Genomic DNA, 19,192 nt, shown 5'->3' with positions numbered 1-19,192 from the left:
CTTTTTGAAAATGGCGGGTCATGGTGTTTCCCATCAGCTTACACATATGTCACTGGTAGCTCCTTTTGTGCTGGTTAGACGTTTTACAACGTAACATGCTCTCACACCTCTTAAACACACAGAATAATGCAAGTGAATATTTTTCCTTGTAATCGCGCCTTTGAACGATTATGAAATCATGGCATCCGTAATCGTAATCGCGATTAGAAATTCGATTAATTGTGCAGCCCTAGTATTAAGTGAATGTTATCAGTTGGGAAAGAAATAGGATGCGTTTTAGTAGGATCCTTGGCCGTGCAATTGGTCTTAAAGGAACAGTATCCTAGTACAGTAAACCTGCTGCTGTCTATCAAACAACAAAAAATAAAGAGAAATTCACTCACTGCTCTTGACTGAATAACTTTTGTAGCTTTATTGTGAATTACTGTATATTTAATTAATGTGAAGATTCTGCAGTGTTTTAGATTTACATTTGATTGTTCAGTTTCTGTATTGTTTCTTACTTGAATGCTATTTTACGTAAGAATTTGTCCTGTTGAATTTGTCCTATTGTTTGTAGTTCTTACTTTTTTAATAACAAAGATAAATTAAAATAACAAAAATAACTAATCGTCCACCCTTAGTTTCAGGTGTTTCCTTGACATTTTTTTTTTTTTTTTTTAGCCTGAATTAGATTTAATTAGATCAGAAAAATATCTGTTACCTGTTTATTTTAGTATTATCATTACGTATATAAAAAAAAAAAAAAAAAAAAAAAAAAGCTAATTTCTCTAGGGAAATGTTATATCGAAATGTTATAAGAAATATTGTTATCGCAATACTCAACAACAATATCGCATATTTTCCCAGTGTCATGCAGCCCTAATACCTAAGTAAAATAATAGTGCTAAAATGGTTATAGTAGTTATTTTATAATAAATCCAAAAGCAAAATATGGAAAGAACTGTATTAAGGATTACAAATGAGCTAATGATTGGTCCTCTGCTACCATCTACTGTTTATAGTTGTAATTTCATGTCATTTTCATTTTAAAAGTGTTTGTTTTCCACCAGGTGTTGTCCACTAAAGCATGGCACATTTTCCATCATGTCTCCATAAATTAAAATATAATGTGTAGATCTTCATTACAGTGAAATTCACTGCACAACTGTAGAGTAAAAAAATGTCATGTTTGATATGTGTGTGTGTGTATATATATATATATATATATATATATATATTATTGTTTAGTGTCCAAACATCCCAAGTGTGTGCCGATGACAAATGGCCCTCAGAGGGTTATATCCGTTTCACACTGGATGCGCAAGCAGAGCAGGAGCAGCATGTGTCCGTTGTGCTTTCACACTGGCAGCGCAGCTTAACTGAGGCTTTGTATACTGCATATACAAACTAGTATCGTCCATTATGCCACCTATTTTCAGCTGTTCTCCTTTGACCACTGTCTGTACTGTGCTTTGATTTATGATGGGCAGCATACTCTGCTGTGGTGCAACAGTGTTCCCCTCCTACTGTCCATAACATGCTGTATACATGTAGTTACATGATAAAAGTAATCTTAAAGTTAAAATATTCCTCTAGTTTTAAACATTTAAACAGGCCTTTGAAGTTTGGGCAAAAACTCCTGGCATTGATGAGTTTTTTTCTCTTTTTTTTCCCCCCACAGTGCTGAATGTCATATGGTGTCATATGGTAACAGAGAACACCTCACTTATAATTTATTTGATTTTATAGTTAAATTGCTACATGCTGCCACGCCGCCTCTGTGTGCAGTGTACCTGATAACATGGGCACTGAAAAAAAATGCACTGCTTATGCGGTATGAAACCGGCCTTAAAGGGGATGTTATCTTTGTCACCTTTTTCATCTCTAATGAGTTTGCATCTGTGAATGACACTGTTTTCTTGGTTTGAATTAAAACTATTTCCAGTATCAATGCTAACATTTAATTTTGAAATACAGCCATCAATCTTAAAAAGCAACACAATCATGAAATTGTCAATGTGTACTAGTTACTATAACATATTGGAGAAGGATGTTCTTATTTCAAAACAGGCTGATATACTGGTAACACTTTATTTTAGGGTCTTTTAAGTAGGTGCTTATTAGCATGCATATTACTAGAGTAATGGCTATTTATTAGTACTTATTAAGCACATATTAATGCCTTGTTCTGCATGACCTTATTCTACATCCCTTAATCCTACCCAATACCTAAACTTAACAACTACCTTACTAACTATTAATAAGCAGTAAATTAGGAGTTTTTGAGGGAAAAGTCGTAGTTAATAATAGTTTATATGTGTTCCTTATACTAAAGTGTAACCAATATACTTAACCCTAATGAAAGTGATAGCAATATTGTCCATCGCTTGTGGTTAATTGTATTTGTTGGTATCTGTGCTTTTTGTCTCTCAGCTAAACCAAAAGAGGAGAAACCCAAAAAAGGAGAACCAATCACTGTGGAAGACAGTGACTCTTCAACTGATGATACAACTCCACTTCTTCCACCACATCATCTTCCACACCATCCTCCTCAAAAAAAAAAAAAAAAGATATAAAGAAGATGAAGAAAAGATACAAGAGTAAATTGTTCTTGAAGAGTATGCGGCGCAGTAAGTTACAGCAGCAACAGTATTATTATGTTATACATGTATTGCTTGGTACTGAAGTCATCAAATGTATCAGATGAGCCCTCCCCCTTTAACTCAGGGGAATTCCACTTTAACAATATGAGAACATGCCTAGAAAGGGCTGTTATATAAATTAAAGTTAATATAAACTGGAGGAGGTTTGTCAGTGGATTTATCTGAAAGACTTGTGAGAATTCAGACAACAAATAGAGCATTTAATTGTCAACACATGGAAGACAAAATTGTAATAAAATTAATGAAATTTATTAACAATACACATACAGGAGTAAATACTACAACTAAAGATTCTGATAAATAATATTTAGTCTTTGTTGCTTCTTCTTTTTATTTTTATATTCTCATTTTTATGGTAGGCCTAAATTTTAAAACTGATTTTGGTGATTAGGGTCAAATTGTAGTAAAATGGGAAGACTTCTTACAGAGAGATGCAGCAGGCAGCTGTCTTGGCAGTCTATCCAATGTTGCTGGTTATTTATTTATTTTAATTGACCAAGGTCCAATCATAAAGTGGCACATTTTACAGTGATCCTCCACATTTGTTTTTGAGGAGCTCCATATTTGTAGAGAGGCATAAACTGGGCCTAGGAATACAATCTCAAGCGTTGTTCACGTACGGCATGTTGGCATAGAGGTTCCCCTTTTGGATAATTGGAAAATAATTCAAAAATCAAGTTCAATTAGTTTTCTCTGATTCAAAAATCACGCCAAAATACAATTATTTTATTTAAATTTATGATTATACTTTTGATAATGAAATTTAGGGCTTCCCATAGAGCTTTCATGCTGCTTTTGAAAAACTTCTAGAAATTTGAAACAATGAATATTTAGTAAGAATATTTTCTGCATACCATTAAATAATAAAACATTCAATACTCATAATCCCTTTTTCTCTGTTCTCTTTCTGTTTATCTAACAATCTACCTTCCATAATCTATCTTTTAATTTATCATATTCTTCTTTTTTCTTTTTGCAGTTAGTACAGCAAGACGCGGTTCAGCGTTACACTTCAATCCTGAAGACTTTCAAGAAAGTTGGTGTTATGTCTAAGGCATTCGATAAACACAGAGTTGACAGAAATACGGTGGTTTCAACTGCAGCAATTGGAGAAGTGGCAATTGCTGCCCCTGACCTGTTTAAAGATTTAGCTGACAGTGCACCACGAAAGGAAACTGTGCTAAACTTCGCAAAACGTTGCCAGGCTGTTATCGAGGGGGACCTAAAAGAAAAGGTAGAAGGAATGAAAGCAGAGGGGGGACTTCTTCCCATTGGGAGGGCCAAGTGAAAAAAAAACAAAGTTTGATGTAGGTCTTCAAGACTATTTTCTTTTTCATTCAAATTTCCTTTTTTTTTTTTCTTTTCTTTTTTTTTCTTTTTTTTGGCTACAGGGATTATTTGTATTTGTTAAGTGCACTTAATTTTCTTCCATAGTGCATATGTATATCTGCATTTGCAGCGTTTTCTTTGTTTTGTTTTGTTTTAATTTCTATTCAAAACATTCTAAACTTAAACTTGTTCCATTCAGTATTTCTATTAACAGCACTATGTGTTCTGTATTTCCAAGGAGCTCCATATTTGTAGATTTCCTTTACATTTCTGTTCAAGGTTTGTTTTTATTTAACAACATTTTAAAAGTACACCAAGTTTTTGAGGAGCTCTACATCGAAAACTAGGTTAAGTTGTTAAGAGCACCATAATGTTCCTGTATTTTGTTTCTCTGCAGTATTTACCACCCAGTTGTATTGTTTATTTTACAAACGTTAGTTTTATTAAAATTTGTACTAAAGAAAACTTAACTTGCTTCAGTTTTATTAGTAAATCAATTTGGTAAAACTGTTGGTGATTTTCCAACAAGAGTCATGAATATTAAACTTGTTACTCAATGATCTATTCGTCTTCGCTTTGCATTTAAGTACACTTCCACAGGTTACTAATGTTTGAATAAATGGTTCACAGGTCTTCACTTTACATTAAGGTTCCTATTCATCAGTTACTAACATTTATAACTCATGAATAAATGGTTCACAGGTCTTCACTTCACAATAAGGTTCACTTTCAGAAGTTATTAATATTTTTGACTCATTAATAAATGGTTCACATGTGTTCACTTTATATTAAGGTTCCTATTCACCAGTTACTAACATTTATAAATTATTAATAAATGTCCACTTTACATTAAGGTTCACTTTCAGAGGTTATTAATGTTTTCAACTCATTAATAAATGGTTCACAGGTCTTCACTTTACATTAATGTTCCTATTCACCAGTTACTAACATGTATAACTCATGAATAAATGGTTCACAGGTCTTCACTTTACATTAAGGTTCCTATTCACCAGTTACTAACATTTATAACTCATTAATAAATGGTTCACAGGTCTTCACTTTACATTAATGTTCCTATTCACCAGTTACTAACATTTATTACTCATTAATAAATGGTTCACAGGTCTTCACTTTACATTAATGTTCCTATTCACCAGTTACTAACATTTATTACTCATTAATAAATGGTTCACAGGTCTTCACTTTACATTAATGTTCCTATTCACCAGTTACTAACATTTATAACTCATGAATAAATGGTTCACAAGTGTCCACTTTACATTGATACACTTTCAGAGGTTATTAATGTGTATAACTTATTAATAAATGGTTCACAAATGTCAATTTTAAGGTTCACTTTAACAGGTTACTAACATTTGTAATCATGAATAAATGGTTCACAGATGTCCACTTTACAGGTACTGATTAACAGGTTATTATTGTTAATAGCTCATAAATAAATGGTTCATGTCAGAGCCACAGGCTTGTGGGCAAGCTCTCCAATACAGCGCACTTTCACTTCAGATAATCCAAGTCTGAATCCCTGCTTGAGGTCCTTTGCTAATCATATTCCCTTCTCTCCTTTCCTATCACACCTATACTATCCTATGCAGTAAAGACATAAACTTAAAAAATAAATGATTCATGGGTGCCCATTTTGTATTCAAGCACACTTTCACAGATTGCTAATGTTTCTAGCTCATCGATAAATGGTTCACTGGTGTCCACCCTGAGGTTCACTGGTACAACTACTATTGGAAGAAATTGATTCATTAATAAAATATCATGAATAAACAAGTCAATCACCCTTTTTGCATTTAGTGTTTTGGAGGATATAAAGATGGACCAATACATCTAAAACTTTTATGAATTGCTGTGGTTAAGCATCATGACCAGCATCAGCATGCACGAAAAGACAAGACATATTAGGATAATGAGGGGAAAAAAAACAATACAGCACCCTTTGGCCTCACTATAACAGTCAACAATTGCATATAACAATTAACATTATGATAATCCTGAATCTGGTTTTGAGGGGAGAAAAAAGTATTAATAAATACATTTATTAAGCATTTATAACTTGTGAGTTAAAATTGGCTCACTATTTGGCAAGTATTGAGTAAAAGCCAGCCTTTTTATTCATGTATTTATAACTGGTTATAAATGATTTATTATGCATCTGTAAATGAGTTATTACTCATTAATGAACACCTTTATAAACCCTTTACAAAGGGAACCTTAATGTAAAGTGTTACCGACAATTCAATATACAAATTAAAATTAATAGCATACAAAAATATATACTGTACATAAGAAACTACATGCAACATGAACATAAATATTTTGTACACAGATTAAACTAATGTTCAGAAACAGTTCTACAAATTTCTTTTTCTATATTAATGTTATTTAAAAACCATTACAACAAAAGTTGTGCAGTTGTGCTTTCATGTTAATTTTTTTTAAAAGATTGGAATTAAGTTTGTAAAACTATCAAACTAAACATTTAGCGTGTGATCTATCACAGCACTGTCGTCTTAACCGAACTAGTAGGGCAACTGTTGCTATAAGAGGACTTGAATGAGGGGCGCTGGCGAAACGTACGTTTATTTAATTACAAATAAATCATAATGGATTATGTATAGTAAGAGGATCATGGTTTCTGCCCTGATGACGACTAATTTATAACTGTAAAACTTCGTTTGCACATCACTGCCTGTGTGTTTGGATGCTTTAGATGCAAAACTAAATTGTAAGAAACGTTTCAGATTATAATGACGTTTTAGTTGACTGATGTTATGATTACTGACTTTATATATTTGAATGTGTTAAGTGTTTTTCCCGGCCCGCTTTAGACGACGTCATTACGTCATTGCGGATGACGTCACTATGTCAGAGCGTAAAAGAAACGATGAACCGTTTTTTTTTAACCGGTTTATTGAAACGAACTGTCCAAAAGAACCGGTTCGCGGAAAAGAACCGAACTTCCCATCACTAGTGCTAAAATGAGCTTCTGAAACTCCGCCCCCTTTTGAACGCAGCAGCTCATTTGCATTTAAAGGGACACGCACTAATACGTCACTTTTTGAGGTTGAGCAAAAATGCTCCAAGTTTAACATGCTATAAAAAATGATCTGTAGGGTATTTTGAGCTAAAACTTCACATACACACTCTGGGGACTTATTTTACATCCTGTAAAAGTGAAATTATACCACCCCTTTAAATAAATAGCACTATATGAAAATAAGTGTCTAACAATAAATATAAATCTCTTTCATGCTATTTGGATTTTATTTAGAGTTTTTTTTTCTTAATTTTTGCTATGTCACACCATAGGACAATTTTACGGTACAGTTAAGTAAAAATGTTAAACAGTGAAAGAATTGATCAAGTTAGTGACCCCTCATATTTTCTCAAACATCAAACTAAATTTATGTATACTTCTTACAAACTTGTTTTTTTCTAGTTCCAAACATTGAATTCTGTTCCTTCTATGGAAATGAAGACCTGCCAAAAACTGTGGATGCTGTTTGGGTGAGATTTATACTTTAATTGTTTTAAACTGGACAGTAGATAATGTAGTGGATCATTTGTAAAACATTTGGAGTGAAATTCCATTGGTAACTTAAAAGTAATTAAAATTCTAATACATTCATGCATTACAGGATTGCTAAAGCAAACATTTTCTTAATATATTTTACATATTTTTCCCCTTATAGATTTAGTGTGGAACTTGTGCAAGATGGTTTCACATTCAATGCCTTGGAATGACAGCAGCACAAATACCAAGCAAAGATTTCCCTTGGTCTTGTACAAAAGCAAATGAAGAGGAATAAATAAATACATAATACATAAATAAATAATATTAATGCAAAAGCACAATTTCCCAAAAATTAGTGTTGTAGTATAACCATCAGGGCAGCAGTGATGTGTGAAAATCACAGTGTGTTGCAGTGAAGTTATTAAATATTGTTTTTATTAACAGTGAAGTTGAGTATTTTTCAAAATAAAATCTATACAAATTATGCAAAAGCATTTTTTATAAAAACTAAGTGTCGTAGTTGTAGTGTGAACTGAATTTAGTGACAGTACAGTAAATTACAGTGAAATTATTGAATATTTTTCATAATAAAAAATTTGAACTGGAGTCTATCAATCAATCAATCAATCAATTAAGCTACTTGATAATTATCATCTGATGATCTTCAATGTTTTTAATATAATCGCTATTATTTTACACTGACGAAGGCAAACAGTGACGAAGGCAGTCAGAATCACTCACTGCTCAAAACGCTGGAGTATTTGCCTTAACAACAGACGTGAATGGGACATCATTGTGCAGCGTGGACAGGTCACAAAAAACTAATTCAAGACTTTGTAAAAGGGCTAATATGGGCGCTTTAATTAGCTTTTCATGAACTCACGAAGCCCCATTTTGGAAACCCTGTTGTAGAACATAAACACAATGAAAAAGAAACATCATAATGTAAGGACACAAAACTCCCAGAACAACGGTGGAGAGGACCACAATGTGTTGGTGCAATAGATGGAAGCCAAATCCCCAAAATTGCCGTCACTGTGAATCCTCAGGTCTTTTTCAATAGAAAAGGGTGGCATTCAATAGTCTTGCAAGCAGAAGTGGAAGGGAAAGGGTGATTTTGGGATTCGTGCATTGGCTTTCCTAGAAGTGTTTACGATGCAAGGGTGCTCAAGCTGTCACACTTGAGGGAGAGGTTAAACACATGGTGAACTCTCTCTCTCTTTGCATTTTTTTGTCCCTCTAGATGTTTGGTGTGGAACTATTTCCGTATTGAAAATGAGTATTTAAATAACTGTGGTGAGTTTCGAGTGGTGCGAGACATCTTGGTGACTCGTCTAAACGTCGACGACCAGACGCTTCTGGAGCAGATGTTGGACAAGGATTATGCAGTCCGGCTGGAAATGGAGCTACAGCCTGCCATTACGGCGACTCCTGCTGTCCTCTCAGTAAGAGTTTTTTTATGTCCTTACTTTTAAATATAAGTTCAACATAAATATTCAATACTACTGGAGCTGCCAGTTTGCCACGTTTCAAATGATTGTTAAACAGTAATCACACTGGAATCCACTGCTGCTTCAATATATCGTCCCCTTTGGAATTATAAGGTTCTAGCTGACATTTTTGTCAAAATTGAGTTATTCTCATATTCTGTGACAACTTATTTACATTATGTTCTATCTACAGTCAAACTCTAACTTGGTTCTATCTGCGTGAGCCAATCAGCACTCCGAATGCAAACACAAGGACCAATCAGGATCAGCGTTCTTTGTCATGTCGCCGCGATAGCGGAAGAGAGCACAGAAAAACGCTAAATCGGTGAAGAGAAATCTAAATAATTTCACACAACGTGATGTTTATTAAAAACCTCATGATCGACTACTTTATTTATGATCTTGTCAATGACAACAGCCCAAATTCCAGGGAATTACAGTCTTTTTGTGTGTTTTGCTGAGGAGTTATTTTCACTTAGACACCATGCTAACGTTAGCCAGCAGCGCTAATAAGAGTATAGATCCGGGTTTTGTAGTCTATTTGTTTTATTTCAGTCATGCCATTGTCATATGAGGGAATGTTATGTATATATTAAGTTATGTTTTAACCTTGATCCATCCTGTGTACTTGTGCTGAGCTGTATGTACTATGTAGATATAAAGCTCTACGCTATGGCACACTGGATTAAAATGTATACTAGATTAAGTGAGATGAAATGTTAAATTTTACATTGTTGGTAAAAACTGAGTTGTTGCATAGTTGAAGTAATTTAAATATTTTAAATGTGAAATATTTTGAATTATATATAGTCAGTGAAACATTTTTCAATGTTTATTAAACTTTGTTAAACACCTTTGCTGAAGAATTGTCTGTTTTCTTGCATTTTTTTAGTCTTAAAATGTCTTACATTTTACAATATTAAGCTATTTTAAGCTTAAAGGTCAAGTGGTCAATAATTTAATTGATGGGGTCTTAATTACAACAATAAACGTTAGCATGTTATTTCAGCCATACTGATGTCTAGAGAGAAAGCCATTGTACATGTCCCACTTTCTGTGGAATAAAGTCCTGCTCAGATGTATTACAGTAGCTGCTTTCTGTCTAAACAAAAGGAAACTTAAATGGTTCCTGCAATAAAGTGTTAAATTACCCATCATATTTCTACCTAAATTTAACATCTGCACTGGACAAAAGATTTAGCACTGCTTTTTATGCTTAACTTGAACATATTCATTTAAAATATGAAATAAATGTAATAAAAACCATTAAATTTAACTTTCTCATGTATGTCAACATTGTTACAACACTAATTTTATGTTCTAAAACAAATTATAAGAAAACTGCTTATGTTTTTTGAAAATTATTGCTTCAATTCATTTTACATTTTTTGGCAGATAGAACCTTATAATCCAAGCGAAAAGTATTTTTTAGAATTAGAAGGTTCTATCCGCATTAATCAACACTTATCTTTCTAAATATTAAATTATTTGAATGACTTCTTCAACTTATGTTAAAGCATTTATTTTCCTTTTCATTTGTACCTGAGAGAAAAGTACAACTTATCAGTATGTTTTGAGAAACTTGGGGAGCGCGTGTAAAATTAGATAAATGTAGGGGGCGCGTGTCCAAACACGTTGAAAACCCCTGATCTAGTGAGATTGGCTCATCTTTCAGGAAGGTCAAAGGTCATCATCGTGTAGCTCACATGGGTCACTCATCTATAAACGTGCTGCTCGATGCAGAAGAAGCTCATGAGAGTGTTTGACATCCTCAATTGAAATGTTACACTTCATCATCTTCAGTCTATTCTGATTCATCAACACAGTTTCACTGATGATCCAGAACCAACAAAAAACCCAGGATAGAGCGGTTGAGTGAATGTGGTCTGGACTGTGTGCATGAGGCTCATTGTGTCTCCAGAGACGCTGTAGAAGGACAAAGTTCCTGCACTGTGATCCACAAACACTCCTATTCTCCTGATGATGGGCTTTACAGGGAGTTTAGTCTCTATGTTATTGTGATAGAGTGAGTAACTGGAGGGAGAGCAGTACAAACCCCAGGACTGATCATTACGTCCAAACAAACACTCTTTACCCCGTCCCTTCCTGCTGATGCTCTTATATGACACTGATACAAACACATCACCACTCCTCTCAATCTCCCAGTAACAGCGTCCACACACACTCTCTCTACACAACACCTGAGGATACACACCATCAAATCTGTCTGGATGATCAGGATATGACTGAGGCTTTGTGAATGTAATCATTCTGTTCCTCTCAGACAGATGGAGGTTTTTATTCACTGTGTTCAGATCCAGAGTGAACTGATGGGAATCTGATGGAGAGAAAACACATCAGAATCAGGAATATCATTATCCATCATCTAGGTCCTTTACCCAACCCAAGAAAATGGTTCATTAATATCATAGTGATATTTCACAATATTACTTGTTTTTACTGTATTTTGGATCAAATACCAGAAGAGACTTATTTCAAAAACATTAAAAAAAAATTACCAACCCCAAACTTTTTATGTCATGATATATATGTCAAGATATATTATATAGATATATTATTTATAATATTTCATTTTGTGTGATTACTATTATTATTCACCTATATATAATTTAAAATAAATGTCACTGAATGCTACATAACAGATTTGCCAATCAGCAAACATTCATAAAAAAAAAAAAAATCCTGTTTTCACTGGAAGTTCAGCAGCTGCGCTACAGAAAGCTGACAGAAACACTGAAGTAAACAGTCGTGGTGATGGAAATGAAACAGTCTGTTCTGGGGTCTGTTCTTTATATGTGGATTACTCAATTAGCTGGATTTCATTGTTGACTTTTAAAAAGTATTGAAGGGGTGGATTCTGGAATCCACTGCCGCTTCAATATATCTTTTAAGTTATTAATCAACATTTGTCTTTTTATTTATTATTTACATTTATTATTTGAATGACTTCTTCAACGTATGTGAAAGCATTTCTTTTCCTTTTCAAACACTAGAATAATTTTGAATATTGTCTGTACCTCTCACTGAGAGAAAAGAACATGTTATCAGTATGTTTTGGGAAAGTTTCCTGCTCAGAGCCGAGCTCAGATCAACTTCAACCTTGACGAAGCTGTGAATCATGTGTATCTGTGTATGTGCGCAAAGTGTTCTGTGCAGGTCCTTTGTACTGGTGGACAACTGGCACTCTGCTTGAGACCAGCAGACGCCATGTCATGACCCCAAAAGGACATCCGGTACCTAAAATCCAGGGTCTCCTCGTCAGCATCATGACGAATGGAGATATGCTTCTGACTATCTGTCCATGTGTGGAAGATTACCAAATTTGTCTATTTTTCTTAGCCAATCAGAATTATTCAACCTGAAGTAATGACGTAGTTAGTTGACTCTGAATATAATTGTTGTGGAAATGTGAATGTATGCAGAGTGGCCTACGAACTCCTCGTGAGACCTGAAGCTGGCTTCTGCTGATGAAACTGCAAACTATTCTTCAGTAAAATTTTCTACAATTTATTGTTTTTTTTTTTTGTTGTTGTTTTTTTTAAACGCTGACTCCAGGTCTTTATTTATCTTATCTTTTCTTTTGGGTCTTTAACTGTAAAATTCCCCTACAGTATAATGCATTAAAACACATGACAAACAACCAATTTATAATGCATTTTAACTTTGGGTTATAATTATTTATGAAAAGATATAATGTATTATATACATTATAAATACCTTTATGATGCTATATACATAAGGGCTTTAAGTGTTACCAAAATTCCTTTTGCAAGTAATTACAAGTTTCATCTTGTAAATCTTCGGCTTTTATGTGCTTAAACGCCTCCAAGAACTCCTCAACACCTTTTGAAGATATTGCTTCCTTCTACAGGAAGAACATGAACACGCTTTGAGTTTCTCTGCTTGTTTTCTTAGTGACTTACATTGTAGGAAGTCGTTCCTGGTTCTGGGAACAATGTTGGTGAAAGTGACTGTGGAAATCAACAGACATGAAGAGTGTGATTATCATGACAAGAGAAAATGATCCCTGCATCCGTTCCTAAGACATTTCTAATATGATCTTCTACATGATATGAGATGATGGAGGATCATTTCTGAGAGCAGATGAATCTCCAGGACTTTACCTCTGTCAGAGATCTTCTTCAGCTCCTCTTTGCAGAAATCCTCCAGTTTGTCTCTCAGCTGACGGACAGATTCTCTCACGCCATCAAAAGAGGAGAGAGAACTGAAGGGATCATCATTTACGTCTGTAGATTCAGGAGGAGCTAAGAGAGACTGGAAACTCTACAGAAAACAGAAATCAAAGCTCATCACCTCCACACTTCAGACAATAACCTGCACTACTGTCAGATTTGAGCAGCTCTTGTTGATCTTTAGTAACTCTCCTCAATCCAGCACTTTCACAGCATCAGCTTCATTCTTCTCATGTTCATTATATCATGTTAGAGCTGTAAGATCTAGTGTTTGACACTTACAATATATGTGAACTTTCTAGGAAAACACTTGATGATCAAACATCTGGCAATAACATAAATGTAACAGATCAAGAGCATCAATGGAGTCACATGACAGGGTTGAGTAGATTTGATCAGGAAAAGCAGTTCAAAGGCAATGAGTAGATTGACCATTATTTATAACTTTTGAGCAGTTAGTGGCTCTGAAATTCACAAGGACTCTTAGGACACGATCCCAAGGTCAGGTTTTGTGGTTTAAATACGCTGAAGCATCGCTAATATACAGCCTCACTTCCTGTTTGAGGACTTCACTGTCAAATTCATTAATGTGTTACTGAAAATTATTATAAAAGGTTTCAGCAGGTTTGAAGATTATCTAGCTTTGGTAAACATTCAAATAAAAATATAAGTAAAAAGAGGATGGGAAATCTAGCTGGGTGAAACTGGTACCATCATGTTCATTGATTTTACATAGTTGTAAAAGAAAAGAAAAGAAAAAAAAAAAGTTTAAATATTAGTGAAGTTTTGAACTGTTGTCGTCTGGAAGCTCAATATATCTTTCAGAAAAAAGTTTCCGAAGAGATTTCCAGAGCTGAACTGCATTTGTAAGTGCGTCTCTTTCAAAAGAAGAAGATCAGATGAGAGTCTGACTGATGATTATATAATAACCGAACACACAGATCAACACTTCAGTCAACGGCTCATTCTGCTCTCATGAAATGTTTCTCTGTGAGTCTCTTGCTCAAGTCCACTATGATCCTGTTCTTCTAGATCTCTGTTACCTGCAGGAAATGGATGTGATCCTGTGTGTGTGAAAGCTGCTCCAGCTCAGCGTCTCTCCTCCTCAGATCATTGATCTCCTGCTCCAGTCGCTCCAGTCGTCCTTCAGCTCGACTCACTGCAGTCTTTTCCTGATCTCTGATCCGCTGTGTGGCCTCAGAGCGGCTTCTCTCAATGGAGCGGATGAGCTCAGTGAAGATCCTCTCACTGTCCTCCACTGCTGTCTGTGCAGAGCGCTGTTAGGACACACATCACAATCACACAGTGGCTTCAGTGAGTCCTGACTGAGACTTCTCAAACTTCTCTTCTTCTCCAGACTCACCTTATGAGACTCCACAGCCTCTCTCAGCTGCTGAAGATCTTTCTCTCTCTGCTGGATCCTCTGCTGGAACGACCTCTGCGTCTCCTTCAGCTGGTGCTAAAGGACAAACCAATAACAGGAGAAACATCACATAAATCACAAAGTAAACAGATATGAATCCAGTATCAGTGAAGTGCTGAGATTGAGGGGTTAAAGGTCTTTCATGATAAGATTATAGGTTCAGTCATAAGTGCCAGAATTATTTCATCAATGTCTAGTTTTATAGGGATAGTTCACCCAGAAATGTAAATTCTTTCATTGTTTACTCATCCTCATGTCTTTCCAAACTTGTATGATTTTCTCTTGCAGAACACAAAAGAAGATATTCGGAATAATGTCTCTGTTTCTAGAACTCAAATCAAATATGGTGACGCATCAATAACAGCAAACCTCATTGGCTCATGCATATCACATGACTATTCAATTCAATTCACATTTATTTGTATAGCGCTTTTCACAATACATATCGTTTCAAAGCATCAGAGTTTTGTGATCTTAAAGAGTGTGAAGGATTGTTGGGCGATAGAAGATCGGTTAAGTACACAGGAGCTAAATCATTTAGTCCTTTATAGGTCATTAGCAATACTTTATAATCGATACAGAACTTAATAGGTAACAATGTTTCTGAGGTGGAAGAAAGCTGTTTTTGTAACATATGAAATATGATTTTCGAAGGACAAGTTGCGGTCTAATATAACACCCAGGTCTTTAACCTGTTAACTGTCACTGGCCCACCGGTGGGCCCACAGCCATTACATATTTAAAACAGTAATATCCTATACTAAACCTAAACTAATCTTGACGAACTATATATCATTTGAAAGCTTAGAATCTCTAGTTTTCATATATGGTGACTTTTCAAAAAACATTACAGAGGAGCAGTAATTTATCAATTTGCAACAAGCATATTTTCATACTCATAAGGCATGTTCAGACCTTTATTTTGAAATAGCGATGAACATGAAAAATCATTAAAGATTGGTTGAAACATGTTTGTTTTCAAGCCAAGAGTTCAAAAGATAACATCCATTCAATTTTTTGAGAAAAAAAGGTCTGAAAATGTTTTTAATAGAAAAAAAAAATGCATTTATGATTGTGGCAGCAATCTATAACCCACATACATGTTGTTTTTATGTTTATTAGAAGCTGAATTCATATCAAATTCTGCCAAACTTCCCATACTACTTCTATATAGGATGTCTACTTCATAAATTGTATGAAAATAATTGAAATATATGGTTCAGATCACTCAAACCATATATGGAAATGGAGGCGCCCTTATATGGTCAGTAATGGAGCTTGGTTGTCATCTAGTGAAAAAGTGTGGTACTGCGCCCAAACAAAATCTTACTGAAAGCTCATTTTTTGAGATATCAACCTGAAATTTGGACCACAACTTGTTCAGATTTTTGGCTTTGATTTCCTTGCAGTTTTAGAGTAAATCTTGTTTTGTAAAATATATATTTTATATAAAATATTATATTTTTACATTTTATATTTTCATAAACTTAAACTTCTATAACTTTTTTTCTGTTTCACTTACATAAGTTTTTTCACTTCTACAATCATCTTTAAAACAAGACCAACCTTATGTCTATATTCCAAAGTATTCTTGAATTACAACCATTTAAGTTTGGATAGTGAATTTTCATGTCTATAAAAAAAAGTGGGGGCGACAGTTAACAGGTTTTAACTGTCGAGGATGGAGTAACAGTACATCTTTCTAGATGCAAATTGTAGTCTAAGAGATTCTGTGTACAAGTTTTTGGTCCAATAAGTAATACCTCAGTCTTATTTGAATTTAATAGAAGAAAACTACTAGTCATCCAATGTTTTACATCTTTAACACACTCTGTCAATTTGGATAATTTGGAGATTTAATCTGGTCGTGATGAAATATATAACTGAGTATCATTGGCAATGGAAACTAATTCCATGTTTTCTAACACAGATCTTTGCGCACTCCATAACTCAATGGCGTTATCTTAGATTTTTCCCCGTTTAAATAGGCAAAATGGTAACGGTCTGATAGATATGATCTAAATCACCTTAATGCCTGTCCTTGAATACCAGTGTAATTCTGTAGTCGATCTAAGAGTATTTTATGATCTATAGTGTCAAACTCAGCACTACAGCTCCGATGCTCTTGTCAGCATTCAGAAACATGCCACCATATTTGATTTTTCCTATCGCTTCATGCTGCATCTCAATTTGCAAACTATCTGTCCTAAATAATATTCACAATTAGAATTACTGTGTCCCAAGCCGTAGTATGATTATTTCAAAGATAACCTGATGGTCTACTATTACTGTTTAGAATCCGAAGTGACAACCCATTGTGCGTTGGATGAGGATTTGATTAGAACTACAAACATGAATAAAAAGTGTTAAAAAACTACAAACATGGCGGATGGGCGAGTCTGATGGTTAAGTAGAGAGGTTTAGATAAAGGAGATTAAGTGATTAATAATTAGTATATAACCTGACGATATATTAGTATATAACCTGATATTTATTCACTGCTATCCACATAATATTTCATCTGCAACAGCATTGCGAACTTGTGTAATGATACATTTGGTCATTAACTTCTAGATACATCATGATGCAAACATGAGAAGAGTTCTCCGCATGAAAGACCCATGATTGGCAGATCAACCTGCTACTAGATTTCTCTCTGAAATGGTAGGAAATTAAATTAAACTGAATGTGGAGGATTTTAACTGTGACAAGATGATTAACAGGGCACTATAAATGGTGACAAGATGTGTGTAACTCTGACAGAGCTGTCCATTAAAGATGTAATTATGATGAAGTAGTGTATGTCCCAAAACTTGCCTACTCTTCTGCTACAGTCAAAGGTATGTAGGGGAGACCGGGGACAATTGTAACATCTCAAATTAATAAGAAACAGTAATTTTAGGGCATAGTATAAGTACACGAATTAGAACACAGCATTAGATTACCCCCTTGGAGTTGTATGGATTTCTTTTATGCTATCTTAATGTACTTCTTGAAGATTGAAACTTTTGGACCCTACTGACTTTCAATCAATGGACAAATGAGACATTCCTTAAAATACCTTCTTTTGTGTTCCTCGGAAAAAAGAAAGTCACTCCAGTTTTGAATAACATGAGTAAATGATGAATGTGGTTTAAAGGGGTCCTATTAAGGAGCCCAATCTTTCAGTCCTGTCAATCATCATTACGAACGTATACCAGCAGTCATTGTGCCGTCCCAACGACAATTCTTCCGACATCCCTCCACCTTCCCATCGCCAGTTATGGTAAAGGGCATTACAATTCTGAAGCACATTCTAATCAGTAGACCAATCAGAGCAGACAGTGATTTTTGGAAGGCAGGTTTTAAAGAAGGTAGGTTTTATATTAGAAGACCCCATGAACAAAATAATGAACCTGTAAATGATCATAATGGGACGTCTTTAAGTTCATACCTGTTTCTCTGTCCTCTGTGCTGCAGCTGATACAGTGTTGTGGTTTTTATGTTCATCCATACACAGCACACATATATACTTCTGATCAGTGCGGCAGAAAACCTCAAGGATCTTGTCGTGTTTCTGGCAGATCATCTCCTGCAGTCGTCCGGTGGCTTCAGTCAGATTGTGTCTCTTTCCTTTAAACAAACTCTCATGTTGTTCAAGGTGATTCTGACAGTAAGAGTTCAGACACACCAGACAGGACTTGACGGCTTTGTGTTTTCTTCCAGTACAGACGTCACACTGCACATCTCCAGCTCCAGCGTAACGGTCAGCAGGAAGTTTAATCTTCTTCAGTTTCTCCACCATTTCAGCCAAAATGGTGTTTTTACCTAAAGCAGGTCTTGGTCTGAAGGTCTGTCTGCACTGAGGACAGCTGTAGACTCTCATCTGATCCTCCTGATCCCAGAAGCCTGTAATACAGATCTTACAGTAACTGTGTCCACAGGGAATGGCCACTGGATCCTTCAGGAGATCCAGACACACTGAACACATGAACTCATCCTGATCCACTGAAATTCTGGCTTCTGCCATTTTACAGCATGAATAAAGAGACACAAACACACAACAGCTCAACTACACTCAGGTGATTCTTGTTTCCTGGTTTTGTGTTTGAGTGACGTGTGTAAAACAGGTGTGTCTGTAAAGCAGCTTCCTTATTCCTGGTCCTGAAGAGCCTCACTGCTGCTAAGTTTCTAGTTTCCATGGGTGTTCCCACACACACTGTGTTTAATCAGTCTCACAAACACCATAAGTTAGAGAGAAGCAAGACAACATCCTTCAAAGTTCAATAATTCTGTATCCTAAATACTACACAGGTACTGCAGGACTGAAAACTGTGTCCAGAATTACTGTTCCTTAAAGTCTCCATGAAATCAAATTTGGGAAAAAATTACTATTATAACTTATATTTCATGCTGACATTAATACCTCATGAATGTTTTCACTTTGAGTATCATGAAATATTTAGTCTTTTAAATGATAAATAGGGATTATTGTTGTTGTGAGTCATTTCTTGAGATGGATGGACATGATTTCATACATACATTTCATCAAAGTTTGGTGTTATCTCGGA

The 19,192-nt window shown here is 35.0% G+C and overlaps 1 protein-coding gene and 1 long non-coding RNA gene across 3 annotated transcripts in view; one reads left to right on the top strand and one right to left on the bottom strand.

The window, feature by feature from the left end:
- Positions 1-10,697: 10,697 nt before the first annotated feature.
- LOC127511119 (tripartite motif-containing protein 16-like) overlaps positions 10,698-19,192 on the bottom strand; it is a 42,509-nt gene continuing 34,014 nt past the window's right edge. For both annotated transcript variants that reach the window (XM_051891715.1, XM_051891714.1), the window contains exon 6: positions 10,698-11,343. In XM_051891715.1, coding sequence (XP_051747675.1) covers positions 10,823-11,343 — 521 coding nt within the window. In that variant the 3' untranslated portion in view covers positions 10,698-10,822. The remainder of the gene's footprint in view (positions 11,344-19,192) is intronic.
- The window catches only part of LOC127511285 (uncharacterized), a 66,741-nt gene continuing 65,772 nt past the window's right edge, over positions 18,224-19,192 (top strand). The window contains exon 1 of the long non-coding RNA XR_007929967.1: positions 18,224-18,282. This is a non-coding gene — a long non-coding RNA (uncharacterized LOC127511285). The remainder of the gene's footprint in view (positions 18,283-19,192) is intronic.

This window comes from Ctenopharyngodon idella, chromosome 4 (assembly GCF_019924925.1).
Source record: "Ctenopharyngodon idella isolate HZGC_01 chromosome 4, HZGC01, whole genome shotgun sequence".
Taxonomy (NCBI): Eukaryota; Metazoa; Chordata; class Actinopteri; order Cypriniformes; family Xenocyprididae; genus Ctenopharyngodon; species Ctenopharyngodon idella.
The sequence above is the reverse complement of the archived record's forward strand: the minus strand, read 5'-3'. Positions and strand labels throughout refer to the sequence as shown.